The 18,759-nt window shown below is 36.7% G+C and overlaps 2 protein-coding genes across 2 annotated transcripts in view; one reads left to right on the forward strand and one right to left on the reverse strand.

Annotated features, from left to right (window-relative positions):
• Positions 1 to 13,226, forward strand: part of cnot11 (CCR4-NOT transcription complex, subunit 11) — a 28,694-nt gene extending 15,468 nt beyond the window's left edge. Inside the window, exons 4-7 of the mRNA XM_087988110.1 lie at positions 1,887 to 2,089; positions 6,575 to 6,777; positions 7,482 to 7,578; positions 9,887 to 13,226. Coding sequence (XP_087844236.1) covers positions 1,887 to 2,089; positions 6,575 to 6,777; positions 7,482 to 7,578; positions 9,887 to 10,084 — 701 coding nt within the window. The 3' untranslated portion in view covers positions 10,085 to 13,226. The remainder of the gene's footprint in view (positions 1 to 1,886; positions 2,090 to 6,574; positions 6,778 to 7,481; positions 7,579 to 9,886) is intronic.
• A 1,577-nt stretch (positions 13,227 to 14,803) lies between these two features.
• The window catches only part of LOC122551053 (E3 ubiquitin-protein ligase RNF149-like), a 73,202-nt gene continuing 69,246 nt past the window's right edge, over positions 14,804 to 18,759 (reverse strand). The window contains exon 8 of the mRNA XM_087988111.1: positions 14,804 to 17,303. Within this exon, the coding sequence (XP_087844237.1) occupies positions 17,233 to 17,303 (71 nt within the window). The 3' untranslated portion in view covers positions 14,804 to 17,232. The remainder of the gene's footprint in view (positions 17,304 to 18,759) is intronic.

Raw genomic sequence — 18,759 nt, forward strand, 5'->3', positions numbered from 1 at the left:
TCAGAATAACAAGCAGTGCTGTGAGGCTTAATTGTCGTAGCGTTAGTCTCAGAAATTGGTACCTTTTAATATTAGTCAAGAATGTCCACACTTTCTTGCTAATAAAAGATGTGTAGTAATAGTAGATATATAGGGTAGGCTGGCTATATTCACCTCTTAATGGCCACTTTCCCATGCAGTACATCTAAAATGGATGCAAAGCACCATCATCCTGTTGCATACAGTATTTTAAACTTGATTGGATAGATTTTCTAACTCATTTAGGTACTTGATGAGAATTTGGACTCCATTAATTTGAGCCAAGGATGAAAGGGGTGGTGCAGGGAGAAGAATTCAACCATCCATATGCTTAACCCAACTGGCTTTCCTGCACACTCTGCCATGTTTTAAGGTGTACCATGTTTAAAGATGTAGCATGTTAAGCTTCCATGTCGTGGTCCATTTTGTCATCTCAGTTACTGCTCTAATCATAAACTTGTTGAGTTGGTATGTATTTGTTGATGCACTTAATCCATAAAGCTAAATAAAGGGATTGATGTTTCTAAAAATAAACTCAAAAATATATTGTTTTAAAGCAAAGTAAGAAGAGAGCACATGAAATGTGGGAGCCCTGGTATAATTGTGATATAGTATCTTGTGTTCAAAAGGAATGAAGAATAAAAATAGGGAAGTCTTGCTAAACTAATTCAAGGCCACAGACCACACACAGAATATTGTGAACAGTTTTGGTCCCCTTATGTGAGGAAAGATATACTGGCTTTGGAGCAGTCCAGAGAAGATTCATGAATGTAATCCAGGGTATGGGAGGAAGGTTGGGTATTATGGATTAGCTGCAACAAAAATATACCAACTCAACAGGTTAGCACTGCCTCACTGCGCCAGAGACCCGGGTTCAATTCCCACCTCAAGCAACTGTCTGTGTGGAGTTTGCACATTCTCCCCGTGTCTGCATGGGTTTCCTCCGGGAGCTCCGGTTTCCTCCCACAATCCAAAAATGTGCAAGTTAAGTGAACTGGCCATGCTAAATTGCCCGTTGTGTTTGGAGAAGGGATAAATGTAGGGGAATGGGTCTGGGTGGGTTGCTGTTCGGAGGGTCGGTGTGGACCTGTTGGGCCGAGGGGCCTGTTTCCATACTGTAAGTAATCTAATCAGGTTTATTGTTATCAAGCTGTAACTGAGATGACATAATAGATAATGGGTCTGTACTCATTGGAGTTTAGAAGAATGAGCAATGACCCTTTTGAAGCATACAAGATTCTCAGAGGACTGGACAGGGGAAATGTGGAGAGGTTATTTCTTTGAATGGGAGAGACTAGAGAATATAAACTGATGTTGTTACCAAGCTGGTATGGTGATGTCCATTTAAGACAAATTTGGGGAGGAATTTCTTATGTGGTATTGAATGTATAGTTATTCTTTTACAGCAAAAAGTTGTAGGGTTTGTGTGATTAAGTATATTCAAGGCTGTGACAAATTTTTAGTAAGGCAATTCATGATTATGGGCAAAAGGCTGGAAAGTGAAGTTGAGGGTTATCAGATGAGTCACAATTTCATTGAATGATGGAACAGACTTGATGGATTAAATTATCTGCTTCTGCTCTTACATTTTATGGTTGTCTTTGAGGTTTGTAGAAATGTTCATACATTTTGGTCCTCAGTTGCTCGATAAATACAGTTGCTGGGAATTTCTTCATCTCCTTAAAACATGGGGTCATTTTTTTTTTTACCTTGACCAAAGATACAAAAACATATCCATCCATATGCATTCTTCTACAACACCCTGAGCATCATGAAGGCAAAGCAATTATTTGACGTCCAATATATTTTTCCTGTCCATTCTTTCTAGAAAGCTGATTGGTCGATGGTTTTCTTTTTATCCCATTAAGGTCATTTTCGGCCAGAGTTCATTCGGCCTGCTCCTCCACTTCATGTGTGTGAGGATGAACTAGCTTGGCTGAACCCAACGGAACCTGACCATACAATCCAGTGGGATAAAACCATGTGTGTTAAAAACAGCACAGGGGTGGAAATCAAACGCATCATGGCAAAGGCTTTCAAGAGTCCATTATCTGCACAGCAGCAAACACAGGTAATTGCAAATAAGATTCATTTGGAATATAACTGAGTTGCATCACTAATGTTTAATATTATGGAAATGCGCCTATCCTGTTTATCGCTGTATCACCTTCTGAAATTTAAAAAAATGCTGTGCTTGATGATAAATAAATCTGATAATAAATGAGAGACAGGCAGAGTGATTGAAATGGAAGATTTTAATTTTCACGTAAATTGAAAAAGAGAACTGACTTGAAAGGTAATAAATGTTTATTATAGTTTGAGTAACGATATAACCTAAAGCCAATCGGGTAGGTCATACATGAGCAAAATCTGCAGATCTCAATTTCTGAAATAAAATTATGGAGAGACCCAGCAGGTCTTGACAGTGTGTGTGGGGAGAGCAAGAGAGAGAGACACACACAGACACACACACAGGTAATGTTTTCATTCTGATATGATTTCTTCAGAGGGCAAGTTATATTGAAATTTGTAATAAGATAGATTTACTTAACAGCATAACTGTGAGAGAAAATCGAACTATATGTAGTTATAATATAATTATGATTAACATTCTTTATCGTTTTATAATCAACCTGTTCAGATGTTTTATGACACTTCCAGTGTAGGTGAGGATTGAACTCAGACCTCCTGGCTCAGAGGTAGCACTACCACTGTGTCACAAGGACCATAAGGTTAACATTCTAGTATTTTCTAATCAACCTGTGACACACCTCTGGAGCAGACTTGAACCTGGACCACTTGGTTCAGAGGAAGGGGCATTGCCTCAAGAGCTCTCAAGGTTAACATTGTCTTGTTAGAGCCTTATTAGAAGCAATGTGGACCCTTTGAAAACTGATAATTGTGATAGTGAAAAGATAGGGAAATGGCACATGTTGAATAAATACCTTGTTTCAATATATGGGGGTAGAAGAGGAGAATAAAATGCAGACATGCCAAGGAAATTTGATGTTAAATCCGGTTTGGGAACCTAGCAACATTAACGTAAGTAAAATAGAGAGAGTATCATTATTTCCTCACTAATGAGGGACAGACCGCATGGATCAGTGCTTACAAGGAAATAGCAAAGAACATTGCACATGTCCTGACTATAATCTTCCAAAGTTCTCCCAATTCAGGAACCACTCCAGTTAGATTAGAAAATTGCATTCTACTTTATATAAGAAAGGTAAGTGAGAGAAAATAAAAATCTTGAATAAATGACTAGCATAATGGCTTTGTAATTGTTGTAAAAACCCAACCAGTTCTCTAATTTCCTGTGGGGAAAGAAATCTACCATCCTTCACTGGCTTGGTCTGGGTGTGGTTCCATATCCTGTGAATAGATTTTTAAAAAACCCACGGATTTATAGACCAGTTAGCTGAACATTGCTGTTGCAATCTGTTATTGACAGTTGACAGACATTTTTAGATTGACTAAATGGATTGAAATTTTTCAGCTGATCAGTGACAGTCAGCATGGATTTGACTGAATTGAATTTCTTTTTAAGAGGTGGCTAAACTATTGAACACATCAATGTCTGTGGGCGTTATCAAATTAACTTCCAGGAGGCACTTGATAAAGTCCCTAGTAGATTTAGATAAAACCAAAGTCCATAGAAGTAAAAGCAAATTAAGATTCTTAGCAGTACTTTAATTAGTAGACTGTGACGAAGTGTATCCCATAGATAGGTATGTGTTGAGGTCTCAACGGTTCGCCATGAATGATTGGAGAGAGCTGCCTATTCCTGTTTACTGATGATCCAAAGATAGAACAACTTATTAGTATCGTAGATGAAAGCAAAATTGCTGAGAGATATTAATAGTTTAAGTTTTGAATTTCATTATAGTCAAACGTGAAGTCATCCACTTTGGACCTAAGGCTGATAGAACAAGCCTCCTCTTTAATGGTGAAAAGCTGGAAGTAATGGATATTCAGCGAAACCTGGCTTGGGATCGATGTACATAGATTGTTAAAGTGTTGTGGTCAAATGCTGAAAATAATTTTAAATGTTAGAATGCTGGTCTCTATCCAGCTGATAAAAGTGGGTAGACGTTATGCTAGAGCTATACAAAGCCTGAATTTGACCACACCTGGTATACAGTTTTCAGTTCTGAACACACATCTTAAGATCTTGGAGGGAATACAGTATAAATTTACCCAATAGTACCTTGACTCGTATAGTATTAAATTATAACAAGAGATTACAAAGAGTCATTTGAACTCAAAATGTTAACTTAGTTTCTTTCTCCACAGATGCTGCCATACTGACTGAGTTTCTCTTTGCTTTTATTTTACATCTCTAGCATCTGTAATACTTTGCTTTTATTACCTAATCTAAGATTTAGAAGGTTAAGGGATGATTTGATCAAAATTTGAGTTAATAGGCAGATAGGTAAATAGAAATACTTTATACTGTTCTGGAAATCTGGGAATAGGTGACATAGCCTAAAGATTAGAGCCAAGTCTTTTAGACATGAATTTGGAACTGTCTTGTCATGTTCTGTGCTAAGGAATCATGATCCAGTATAGAAATTAGACAGTAAATTTGTTTACTGAAAGTGAACATTTTAGTAAAGGAATTATAGGATCCTGATGTAAAGCTGACAGTAAAAGTAGAAAAGACCATAAAAAAAGCCAATAGAATCCTTTGTTGTTTGAACCTAGAGGTATAGAATATAAAGAGCAAAGAGGCTACTTTAGAAATGGCATTGAGAGGTGGCTGATAATTATTCAAAGGTAAATGATAGATTGCAAAAGGATAACAAAAGGCCATTTTTTAAATTGTATATAGTCTGTTCTGATATAATGCGATAGTTCTGTTCCTATGCAATCCTGCGTTGTAAGAAAATTGCGTAATAGCCACACCATTTAAAGCAATGGGACCAGAATCTCGTTATAGCCAATACAGCTAAGGAAAGCTCATGGTCTATAAATAATGGTCTAAATTCTTCAATTGCATTATAGCAGAACTGACTGTATTCTGTTTCAGCAGTTTAAAAGGGGATTATTTGATTTAAAAGGAGGAATGGGCGGCACGGTGGCACAGTGGTTAGCACTGCTGCCTCACAGCGCCTGAGACCCGGGTTCAATTCCCGCCTCAGGTGACTGACTGTGTGGAGTTTGCACATTCTCCCTGTGTCTGCGTGGGTTTCCTCCGGGTGCTCCGGTTTCCTCCCACAGTCCAAAGATGTGCAGGTCAGGTGAATTGGCCATGCTAAATTGCCCGTAGTGTTAGGTAAGGTGTAAATGTAGGGGCATTGGTGGGTTGCGCTTCGGCGGGTCGGTGTGGACTTGTTGGGCCGAAGGGCCTGTTTCCACGCTGTAATGTAATGTAATCTAAAAAAGAATATTAGAGAGATTGGAAAATGAGCAGAGATTGGACTGCAGCTTAAACACTAATACTGTTACAATCTGGATAGACTGGCTTGTGAAGTTCTGTGTTTACGTAATCACTGCTGAATTGTGGGATGAGGGATGAGTGAAAATTGAGAAAAATACTATTTTTACTTGGCCTACACCAACTTGAGCAATTTCTGTACATTATTGCATTGATCTAAATGAAACAACTTGAATGTATAAAGAGTTAAAAATCACAACACTAGATTATAGTCCAATAGGTTTATTTGGAAGCAGTAGCTTTTGGAGTGTTGCTTCTTTATCAGGTGGTTGTGGCTGATGAAGGAGCAGCGCTTCCAATTAAACCTGTTGAACTATAACCTAGTGTTGTGTCATTTTTAACTTTGTCCACCCCAGTCCAACACCAGCACCTCCAAATCTTGAATTTGTAAGGCACATTTCATTATAGGAAATCATTCAAGTGTTAACAAGACTATTTTGATACAAAATCTGACATCAATCCACACAGAGATAATTGGGTTTGGATGGATACCAAAGATAGGACTGATTCTCTCATTAGAAGAGCACAGGGATCTTGGAAGTTTGTAGGGCTACAAGAAGCTCAGGTGATAGGTGGATAGGGATGGCAAAGCTATGGAGGAATTACAATTGTGAATTTACCGCCAAGTTATTCATAAATATATACAATAAATGTGTAACATTTTGAATCTGCATACACTGTAAAGATTATGTAGTATGTGTTCTTTGATCTTTCTTTTAAGGCAATGGATCTTTTTAACAGATACAGTCTCCCATTTTAAGATTATGCATTGAGTTTTCAGAGTTAATTGCAGATTTTTTGAAAGATGATCCAAGGTTCACTTTGATGACAACATTATATGGGGAGAAATGAGGTGGTGGAGAGAAAATTAACATTTATTCAGATTCTTGAATGTTAAATTTATTTACAATATAGTGTTCCAGTAGTAACAGTCATCTTCACAACATTTCTGTTTGCTTTTATGTTAATTCTTAAATACATGTGTAATGCTCAAAATAATAATTTAACCCTCCAGTAGTAAATACTGGGCAATCATCTGATGATGTGTCTGAAAATTGACACACATCTGTGTTGTACCTGAGTAACATTGAGTTTTTACTTTTATTTTCTTCATGGTAGCTCCTTGGTGAATTAGAAAAAGATCCAAAGCTAGTTTACCACATTGGTCTGACTCCTGTCAAGCTGCCTGATCTGGTAGAAAATAATCCTTTGGTTGCCATAGAGATGTTACTGAAGCTAATGCAGTCGAGCCAGATTACAGAATATTTTTCTGTACTTGTGAATATGGATATGTCCCTTCATTCTATGGAAGTTGTAAATAGGTGAGTTGTATGTTTTTTTTCCCCCACCCATTTATTTGATTTGTCATCTATATCTGCTGCTGTTCTGACTATATTCCATATAAATGGTAGTAGTGCAATTTCCCAGCCTTCCTGCTTCATGTGTGAACCTGGAAAGTGTCTTAACAGGTGCTATTCACCGCAATACTCTTCGTTGTCATCCAACTGGCTGTGCACAATTTTTTTGCCTTCAGTTGACAGCCACAGTAAGGAGTCACTCTACAGTTTACTTTGGTTGTATTAAAAGACAAGTGCATCAAAATGTAACCTTTTCTTCACATTTGACAATCCAACATGAATAGTATTGCAGTTCTGCGAAAGCTCATTTATTTTCATACTAGATGTTTTGTTCTCATGTCTTTTGAATATTTTGGATTTGTTTTCTCTGGTTCTCCGATATTGTAGAAATAACTTGTTGCAGAGTATAAATCCATGGATTCAAGACCTTCCTGTAGCTCATCAGAGTGATGGCTATTTCTGTGTGTGCCTTAGCAGTCTGTTCAGTTGCAGGAAACAAAATAGTTGAACAATATTCTTTCCTCATCCAATAAGTAACTCTGCAAATTTGTTTCCAGTAGGGGTCACTAGGTGTTTTAGAAATGTTCTGTAAATGAATATTGGCCTAGTCTTTGTATAGTTCAAGCTTCTGGTTTGTAATTCATTGCTCCTTTTGTTTTTTTTCTCAGGTTAACCACTGCTGTTGATCTTCCTCCAGAATTTATTCACCTCTATATTTCAAATTGTATCTCCACTTGTGAGCAGATCAAAGATAAATACATGCAGGTAATTGTGTTGCTTGCGGATAGTTGAATTGATAAGTCTTTATTTGTACGAGCAATATTATATGTGACCTTGCAAATTATAACTATATTCTGGGCATAATTTAAAATAGAAAGTTTTGCCATGTATGAACCACCCAAGTTTGCAAATTCCCAAAAGCATGTCAGGAGGGAAGAAGAACACAGTGCAAATTATTTATCTCTCTTTACCCCTTTTCAATTAGTGTGCCAGACAAGTAAGCTAGTGGTCAACTCTGCTAGCATTCTGTTAAATCATGAACTCTAGATTCTATGGAACAAATTGGCAGGAATCGAAATTGTATTTTTCTATCATAGTCTGGCCCTCAAAAAATGTCCAATATACATTTTCATCTCATTTTGTATGTTTAATCTCTTATTTGATGGCCTTCACCTTGCTCAAAAGGAGAGACAATTTTCTTGAAATTATTTCTTGACACATCGTTTCTCTAACTATTAGGCAGTGTCTACTCTACACTTTGACATCCCAACTTTGTAATGGGGTGAAAAGAACAAATACTTGGCTCCAAGAGAAATCTTTATGGTCTCAATTCCATACTTTAGTCATGTTTAACTTAGCAGCAGAACTAACTGTGTGCATGTCTTGCCCTGTAGTATTTATCGTATATAGTTGTATTCTGGAGGGAAGGATCATAGGTGTGGCAGAAGGTATGAAATCAATATTAATGTGAGCTTTAAGACCATAAGACATAGAAGCAGAAGTAGGCCATTCAGTGAGATCATAGCTGATCTGATGATCCTCAATTCCACTTTCATGCCTTTTCCCCATTACCCTTGATTCCCTAATATTAAAAATCTGTCCATCACCGTCTTAGCAACCAAATTTTATACACGTTGGACAGGGCATGACTTATGTCCGATTCTATATCCATTCCTAAAGGTGCCTTTCATTGTTCATGCTCTTCTGGATTATTAGTAGTTAGCTACAAATTAACCTTGTCTCTAGTTTTCAGAAGTCAAAGACTTTCTAGATGCTTCATCTCTTTGTTTCATCTATCTACCACTACTTTAATAGGAAATAGCCTTCCTCTTTTCTCCTATAAGCTGAGTCTAAAATTTTACTTCTCTTCAGCAGTCCTTCAGGATTGACTTCCTTCCGATCTGTTCAATGGGTTCTGAGATGAGTTCAAATGCACAGCTGGGGCAGATGGTACTTGAAGGGTTGCTTGGGTTGCTTGATGCTTTCTTATCCAATGTCTTAATGATAAATTCTCTATTTTGGTTGATTGCAAGCCAGAGACTTAAGAGTCAGTGATGTTTTTGCTTTTTTGGGGATGCTTTGAGGAGAACACCAAAACATTTCCCCTGTCCTCTTGGGAATCATCCTGGAGAAGTTAAGCATCAAAGCACTAAATTTGCAGTCAGTAACAATAACAACCTGTATTTCTGGATGGCATCTGTTATGAAGAAAAATCTTTCAATAAGACTGAAATATTGATGCTCCAGCTCCTTAAATGCTGCGCTTTTCCAGTGCAACACTTTTCGACTCCGATACCATTGAGGCGGTTGACAATGGGGATCAGGAATTTAAAAAGAGGATTTTCCAAACCAGGACCTATTGCTAGTAGGCCAGCGTATAAAGGGCTGATGGCTGAATGGAATTTGGTAGGAGTTAGGGGATGACGAACAGAATGTTGGATGAGCTCAAGTTTATGGAAGATGCAAGTAGGAGTCTGGTCAGGGTGACATTTGTATAGTCAAAATGGGGCTGACTTATGAAGAATGGTTGATTAGAACTGCTGATGTTGAGGAATTTAAAGTACCTAGGCACTGCTATCTCACAGCACCAAGGACCTAGATTTGATTCGATTGGGTGACTGCCTATGTGGAACTAGTACGTTGTCCTGTTTCCACGTGGGTTTCCTCCCACAGTGCAAAGACGTGCAAGTTAGATGGATTGGCCATAAAATTGTCTGTAGTGTCCAGGGATGTGTAGGCTATGTGGATTGGCATGGTAAATGTGGGGTTATGAAGATAGGGTAGGGGTGTAGGATGCTGTTTGGAGGATCAGTGCAGATTGTTTGTTTAGTTCAAATGGCCTCTTTCTGCACTGTAGAGATTCTGATTCTAGGAGTCATTGCAATTTAGAGAGGTGATAAAAATGCAAGGAGAAAGTGAATTCCAGTCATTTGAGTTATTTCCAATTAAACAATTACATTTGTGACATTGTATTGCTCAGAAGATGTGGCAAGTAAGCTACATGATAAACCTGTTACTTGTGATACTAGGGAGTGACAGTGTACAGTAAACTAACATTGTCTGTTATCTTCCAGAACCGTTTGGTACGTCTTGTTTGTGTCTTCCTCCAGTCTTTAATCAGAAACAAAATAATCAACGTCCAGGACTTGTTCATCGAAGTGCAGGCCTTCTGCATTGAGTTCAGCCGAATACGAGAAGCGGCTGGCCTATTCCGATTACTGAAAACACTGGATACCGGAGAAAATCCTTCAGAAGCAAAATCATCAAAATAATACAAGGCAGAATTTAAACTTTCAAAAGACTGGAAAGGCATTTGTTGTGTGTTGGAATCATTTCTGTGATTTCAGTGCATAATTGAAAGATATTTAGTTTTGTTTAAAAACAGTAAGCCTTTCTTAGCCACTCAGTTTGCCCAAATGGGACCGGACTTACTTATTTTCTTGTTATACAAGTGTGCAAGCCAATTCTGATGAGCATCTTGGTCACTTTTCAAGGTAGTGTTGTTGCACAGCAATGCACCATCACTTTAGTGACTCCTATTTAATTTGTGTTAAGGTATGCTTTCTATAAGAGAAAACTATGTTAACCAGTTTATTTCTGTTCTCTATCCTATGTATTATACATACTTCATATTATTAAATACATCAGCAGACAGCATTAGGTAAAATACAAAAGTAACTGAATTTGTGCACCATGTTTGGATTGAAGTTCATGAATGTTAATTATGAAGTCTTTGTTTTAATTAAAATGCTGAAAAATGAAGCAATCAAAACTTTTGATTACTGACGCTTAAATTAAGATTTGAGGGAAATTTTGTGGTGCTGGCCTAACAGTTGAAATTGGTGCAGGGAATCCTTCTGCAAACAATTCCCACAAAGTGATTATGCAAATTTACGGCCACCAGTTTCAATAGTAATGACCCTCCAATATGTCCCAGGATGTGGGTTGAAATGGGAATAGGGAGGGTGGTGTTCATTGCATGCTCGTGCCTATTGAAATTGCTTTGAAGAGGTGAATAGCAAATATTTACTATGAGTGTGGCCACTATTGGGTTAAACACATACACAGCCTAGAGAAACATTCCTTGTTCTGAGTTTAGCCCTCCTTCTGACAAGAGATCTTAACAGTGGCATTAACCCTGTTCTTGTGAATTGGAAGGGAAATTATCTACAAAAGTAGAAGATTTACTTCAGTTGTACAGGATATTGGAGAGACTATATCTGGATAGTATTGGTTTTCCTACTTTAAGAAGGATACAAATGTGTAGTTGGCAATTCAACGATGGTTTATTAGACTAATATCTTGAATGGTTGAGTTGTCTTATGAGCTAGCCTAGGCTAGTTAGGTCAGACTCAATTTATAGCTGTTGGGATTCAGAAGTAAAAGAGGCAACTTGGTTGTCAAGACCTGTCAGGATCTTGTATGTTTCACTGTGCAAGTGGAAAGCATGTTTCCTATTGTAGGAGAATCTAAAGGAGTTAATGTTTAAAAATAAGAGGTTGACCATGCGGATGCTGCAAAAACACCAGGTTAGCCATTTAGGACTGAAGCGAGAAATTTCTTCACACCAAAGAATTTTTGAATTTTTGTAATTTTCTACCTCCAAGAGCTCCAGTTGTACATATTCAAGATGGAGATGAGAATATGGAGATTTTATGGAATGGTGAAGTTGAGGTTACACATCAACCATGAATTTATTGAACAGTGGAGCAGAATCCATAGCCTATTCCAACTTCTAGCTCTTAAGGCCACATCTTTTTCCATCTCAAGATTTCATCTAAATGTGCCACCTATGTATTTTCCAAATCAACTGTACCACTTCCCAACCTAATGCAGGCTCACATATCTAACTAGCATATGCAATGCCATAGATCAGTTATTTCAGATATTAAAATATCAATTTGAGCACTTGAATCATTACAATTACAGTTTTACAATGAAACTTAATTTAGCTTTGACAAGAAAGATGTGAGTGTGAAACATGATAAAAGCTGATTTTAGATTTGTAAAGTTAATTTCTCTCATATGACAGAAAACGTGCAACAAGGTTCAGGCTGTTAGACCAATAATGAGAATTACCCAGGAAGCCTCAAATTTAGATGGAAAATTCCTCGCTTTCCAGGAACCTGCATGATATCTCTAATTCAGAATTATGCATATTGAACAATTATGTGGTACTTAGATTGTTACCTAGAAAATTTTAGACAGATTAACATCTAGTCTATCAGCTGGGCAACTCTGTAACTGATCAACTCCCCAACATGTCCCCCTTAACTATCCAACAACCCCTTTGATCTGACCAAACTTCAGTCTGTTCTGAGTAGGTGCTGGTCCTGGACTAATTATTCTCACCGCTACCAGTTGCCCTCCCAACTCTACCATCTACCTTTCTGACTACCCAAACAGCCCTTGAAGATAAGCTGACCCAGCAACACATTCAATAGCCAATCCATGTACAACCGACCCACCCATTCACCAACATTCAAAAACTGGACTGGGGCTTTAACCTAGTATACGGCAGCTAACGCTGTAAGAAGAGGCAGGACTTCTGCATGATCCTCTTTGCAAATTCCTGAGTTGGACCTTTTTAAGCATAAATTCAGTTTTCCTGTAGTATTCTGCAATTCAGTATTTGATAAATTTCCAGGATTAATTTTCCTGCTTTCTATTCCTGCTCTTTGCCAAATTATAAGGTGAGTGAAATATGTCTCAGCTTTTTTTCATCCTACCAATGTAAAAGTGTTTGAATTTGTGGTTTAAATGCAGGCTGCCACAACCCCCAATTTCCCAATATTGTCTTCTGGTGGGGGGGGGGGGGGGATTAAGAAACAAAAGCCCAATTGGAGGACAGTTTGAAGACAGCAGGTTAAAGTTCCAATGGGTCACTAATTGAAAAAAGAACTAGCCTTCATGCTTGCTTTGTTTTTCTGCCTGGTAGTTAAACCTACTTTAAGTAGGGTCACAGGAGAGGGATTGTTGCAGTTGTAACCCCAAGAAAAAGAAAAAATTGTTGCAATGTTATTTGATGTTTCTGGCTGTATAGGACGGGCTGAAGGGCTAAAAAGTTGAGATTTGACAGCTGCATGACCTTGAAAGAGTCCTGTGATCATTCTGGTTTGTGCCACAGACAGCACAATCAAACTTGTTTTCTGTATGAGCAAGCTGTTTTCTGCTTTTCTGTGCTGGCTGTTTGTTATAGTGTATGAGAGAGATACTTTTATTTTGAGAGTTGGACTTTACCTTGGACCTGTATCGCGAACGATGCGAAGAATGAACCTAAACCTCCAGACCAGCAGTCAGTTGAGGGGTCCCTGACAGGTAGGAAGGGTGAGAGACTGACTGACTGCATTTTTTTCTTTGCTTTGCATTTTATTACTATTATTATGACTAAATAAACATCCATATTTAAGCAAATTGTCAAGTTTTCTATCTACATTTAACAGACTCCAAAAAGAACTGCTAGGATACACTCTGTGATCCCAGACACTGTCCTTGAGTTAGTGGTTTAAATTATTAGTCAAGGCCTGGATCAATAACTGTGGTAGTTTGTGAATTACTGGTTTTAAATCTGGAATAGAACAATTATTATTGTAATAGTAACTGTTAGAGTGCAAAGCCAATAAGATTAAGTGACAAAGATGTCATGGAACAAAAAACAAAAGGGAGTGGTAATGGCTGTAGTTTAAAAAATATTTATCCAATATGAGTGTGCATTGCAGAAGAACTGCTCAGTTCAAATGCAGAAATGTGAAAAACAAAGTTTTATACTGTCACATGACAAAAAAAGACTCAAAATGGACAGTTTATTGTCTGAAATTGTTGAGCTTAATGAGAGTTCAGAAGGCTACAAATTGCCTAATTGGAAGGTGAGATGCAGCAAAAAAAAATTAAAGTGACGAGAAACTGGAAAACTCAGCATAATGCTTACAGACGGAGCAAAGCAGTCATCTAATCTGCATTTGGTCTTACTAGTGTAGAGGGCACAACATTGTGAACAGCAAATAGATTATATTGAAGGTATAAAAGAAAATTACTTCTTCCGGGTGTGTGGGGGCCTTGGAAAGCAAGGAGAGTGGTGATAAAAGGGCAGATGTTACAAAGCCTACACTTGGAAAGGGGACAAGATTTGCTTTTGATTGCAGATTGAACAAAGTCATCATATAGTGAAGAAGGGTGTGGGGGAGATGCATTTTGTGGTGGCATTATGTTGGAAGTGGCAGAATCGAAGGTGACCTTTTGCATGTGTAAGTTGGTGGGGACAAGAGTAATCCCTATCAGAATGCTGGGAGTGCAGGAAATGGTTTGAAAAAGGGGACTGTACACAACAGTGTAGGAGTATTGGGAATCTTTAGAAGACGTGAAAAATGGTGTTCTAAAAGGTTGCCTCATCAGAGCAGCTGCATTAGAGACAGGGAAACTCAGAGAAGGCAGGTTGTAAGAAAGTGTAAATGAGGTAACAGAATAATTAATGAAAATTGGCAGACAGCCAAGCCGGATTTGATCCACACTGGTACATATAGTCAGGTTGACAAAATGGCATAATACAAAAATATAATCAAAGCTAAGTACAAGTTAGACCAAAGGGTCTGTTTCTGTGCTGTGAAATTCTATGACTCTACTCTTCATTCAATCCGCCAAGGTTGGTCAATGCAAGAGTCTTTTCTCCTCCAGTGTTTACAATCCAGTCACAGGATCAAAGTAATTCTCATTCCATTGAAGTAAAAGGCATTTTTCTTTGATAGATCAGTTTATATCATGTTATACATGCTGTTCTCTTATATAGCAATTTTCATAAATGGGGCATTTCTCACTAAAGAGAGAGAGAATTGCGAAACACGGAGTTTCTGAAGTAACAGCACTAAATGCATGAGTAATCTTAGAGATTCCAAGAATAACACATTAAAACTGTTGCATGGAGATCAGATTGGTTTTTATCGAAAGAAAGGTTGAGTCACATTTAAAGATTTTGCTGTAATGAAAACAAAGCAAAGGTCACTTAAAGAAAAGTTTAATTTAATGTAGTTACAAGTAGTATTTTTGTACTTGTATTTTTATTTCAAAACTGAACAATGCATTCCTCGCAAAGCAACATGTTACAAACAATGTTAAAACAAAACTACCTATTGCTCTGTCCTTTTTCTGTGGTGTTGAGAAAGGACAGGCAGGAAACAAGATGTACTCCCCACACGTCTTTGAATAAAGCTCTAGGATTTAAAACCATACTTTTCGCCTTCCAAACTTTGCTAGTTTGTGACTCTCATTGAAGTAAATGGGTGAAAAAGGCAGGGCTGGTCAGTGCAGAAACAGAGAATGAGCAGTAGGGTCCACATGAAACACTAAAGATCCAAAGTGGAACACAGTATATAAACAATCCTGATGATGCAACACAGTCATCCACATTTCCCAGAAGTACAATTACAAATGAACATTCAGGGTTGAGAGAGATTTTTAATGAAATACTTACATTAGGAAAGGATAGACTTAATTATGATGACAATTCTAGCAGAGACACAAAGTGAAACTGGGGAAAGTAAGAGGACATTATATCTTATGAGGGAAAGGTAAAATCAAAAAATTAATAGGAATATTGCAGTAGTAAAAAGATATGTATGGACATGAGGTTTGAATTGATCATGGACAAGTACAAATTCTAATCTATACTGAACAATTTGTTTTTGTTTTCAACAGACACTAACTGAAAAGTGCAAATCTAGTATAATGTATAACTCAAAGTATGCTTATTGCATATGTACAAATTTAAGAGACCCGTGCTTAAAAATTCTTATAATTACCAATGCTTATTTGCAACTGTTATCATAAATTGATCCTAGAGCTTTTACAGACACATTTAAGCTGTGCTTTTGACTAGTCACAAGTAAAACAACAGACTGAAGCAAATTCCAATAAAGAAATTGCAGACATGTAGACTCTTGCTAAAACTTCCTGACAATATATTACCATCATAACTTATTGATGTCATTTAATTTGTCAATTAGAAAAACCCTAGTATCTTTTCAACTCCTGGCATTTCACTGACTTGATCTGAGCCTCAATTTAAAAAGTAAAGTGCTAGCTAATGATTTACAGCTTGGTCTTCAGATTGGAATTTCCTTACAATTCTATAATTTTGCAACATTAATGTAATTATATGTAGTTCATATTCAATAACTGTTAACACACTAATTTTGAAATTACTTAGAATGATTTCAGGAGAGTTCCTGAAGGTTTTTTTTAAACGTTAATTTTCTTTCATTGCATCATTAAATGATTGAACATGATAAATATTAAAAGGTGTATAAATTTTACACTGTTGGCATAAGGCTCAATGCTTTATTGCTTTTCTTCCACCACACAATGAAATACAGTGCAAACATTTCCTCTTTGGCCTGAATTGAAAACATTGCTACTTTTATGACCTGTCATTTTGTATAATGTGGTGACACAGTCATGCAGCAACATCTACTGGAATCAGCTATAAACTGAAAGCTGTATCACTGCTTCATAGTTACACAAAGATTCTTAAGCTTATTCGAATGATTCTTTTTCATGAAATCTTGACTAATTTGTAACGCCTGTTTCAGTACATTTCTGCAGTTTGGATAATTCAAGATCACAAACTGGGCCTCTAAAACATATTCTGATCTAATTATATGATGAATATTTTACGACAGCAGTGATAATCAGAAGTTCAACAGTTTTATTATTCTTCAATATTTTTAATGCACTTCAATAGAGAATTAATTTTGTTATTATAGATTTATCTATACAGTTGCAAAAATCAAGTTACTACACAATATCCTTAAAGGAATGATGACTTATAGACAAACCTACTTAGCATGAAAACACTATTAAAAAGATAGAGGACCAAACTAGAACTATACATTACTGCTTCTATGTAACATTTATAGATTACCAGTTTCATTAAAATTATTGACAATACTGGTCAACTAGGTCTAGTACAAGTAAGTCTAGCTCTCTAAACATCTGAATTTATCCTTAACTATTTTTTCAATGAAAATAAGGGTATTTGCAAACATATTGGATAGGCTGCAAAGTACAAAGAATAAGATGAAACCAAAATCAATGCACTTGTAACTAAACAATGATTAAAAGTTACTAATTCCAGTTTCAGTAAACATAAAGTTCAAAGTACGTTTTGTAAAGAGTGGAAGAACAAGAATTTTGCTGTGACTAAGTGGGAGTCCCATGTGTTCTCAAATCAACATATCCTCTAGAAAGCAGTATCTGTTACTTTTAATTTCAACCAAAGTTATTTTATTCAGTTAGAACTGTGATGAGATGAATTAAAAATGCATGACTTCATATTTTGCTGCACACATTGAACGATTGTTTTTCCAGAAGAATCCACAAATGGCCCCTCTTGTGCTTTAAATCAAAAATTGATTTTTATCAAAAATATTCATCTGGCATCTGGACATCCAATGGGACAAGACGAACTATCACTATTTCTCTGAATTTCTAAATTCGCTTCTAGAAAAGAAGAAAAAAGGGAAATCATAAAACTTGAATAAGTCATATGGCCTCAAACTTTTAAAAAGAGCTAATCATATATTGGCTCAGATTCTGCAGTCAGTGGCAAAGTGCAGTCAGTTTCCTGTACTTTATTATTTAGAGCATGGAGCAGCAGTGATGTCATCAGGATGCCCAAAAGTCAATCCTATTAAAGGATTTTCAAGCACATGCAAACAAAAAGCTGAAAGAGCTAAAATAAAAGCAGTTTTAAAAAAAAGTGTTTACATAAAGCAAATTAAAGATTAAGACACACATCTGTGGTGAAGGTAGTAGTTAAGGTATTCTAAGAAAACCATTTTTAAAAGTTTTTAAAAGTAATTTAGCTTAAAAATATACTATGATGCTCAAGGAATATTAAATCTTCATTTTCAGGGCCAGTTCTGTTGTTCATCAAGTTCTATTATTTAGATCACTATTAGAAACCCAGTTACAGCTTAATGAACAAAGTGTAACTTTTTAAAAAGGGGTTTCAAATGGTGATATGAGGTTGAAAGGTGAAATACTTCATCTCACTGACTTACAGCTGACAGACAACAATTTTCAGGTTTTTGTGCTCCTGACACCATGGTAAAGGCCAGGTAGTGTCTGATAACTGGCTTTTAAATTAACTTACTGCTTGATGCTTGTGGGCAGGTAACCATTCCAGGTGTAAATCAGCCTCTAGCAGAATGGATGGAGCAAACATTGACTGTACCACCTGCTGCTGTCCTCACACCCTTTTCAGAGTGAAAATCCTGTCCTTTTAGTCAATCAACATAATTTAAAATATGCCCCCAGTATTCAGGAGGACTTTAATGTTGCCTATATTCATAAAAGTCATGTGTTCACCTGCCTTTGTTTCCTAATTATATTGTTTTATTCAAATTGATAAATATCAATGTAAAAACTTCCCTTTAAAAAATGACACAGTGATAGTGGGTTAAAGTTTGGACAGAGTTTGCTTCAAACTATATTAGGACTCCAATTTTAACTAAGTTCATTTTTATGTTTGCTATTATATAATAAGGAGAAAGAGAAGTAATGGATCCAATTTTGATCTTTCTACTGACATTCCTTCATATTGAATTACAAGCTCATCACTTTTGTCCTTTCAACCTAATTGCTATCTATGTCGTCACACCTTTATGAGCTTATCAACAAGTTTCTTTCAACATACACATGACGTTTGGGTAAAACAGATAACATTCGGAAGTGGGAGTTTCCAAAATTACCACAAAGGGTAAATATTAACTGTGCATTAAGTTGATTATTTCCTGGATTACATCAAAGACCCAGAATCTGCAAAAGATACATGTTTAACACATTCTGAATGGGTAATTCAAGACGATAGGTCATCACATGTCTGTACCCAAAGTTGAACTTAATTGCTGAATTCTGAAAAAGTAAGTCATATTCAGTATTTCCCCAACAGTAC

This window comes from Chiloscyllium plagiosum, unplaced genomic scaffold (genome assembly GCF_037043375.1).
Source record: "Chiloscyllium plagiosum isolate Xiang-an unplaced genomic scaffold, Cpla_swu_hap1 HiC_scaffold_6, whole genome shotgun sequence".
NCBI lineage: Eukaryota > Metazoa > Chordata > Chondrichthyes > Orectolobiformes > Hemiscylliidae > Chiloscyllium > Chiloscyllium plagiosum.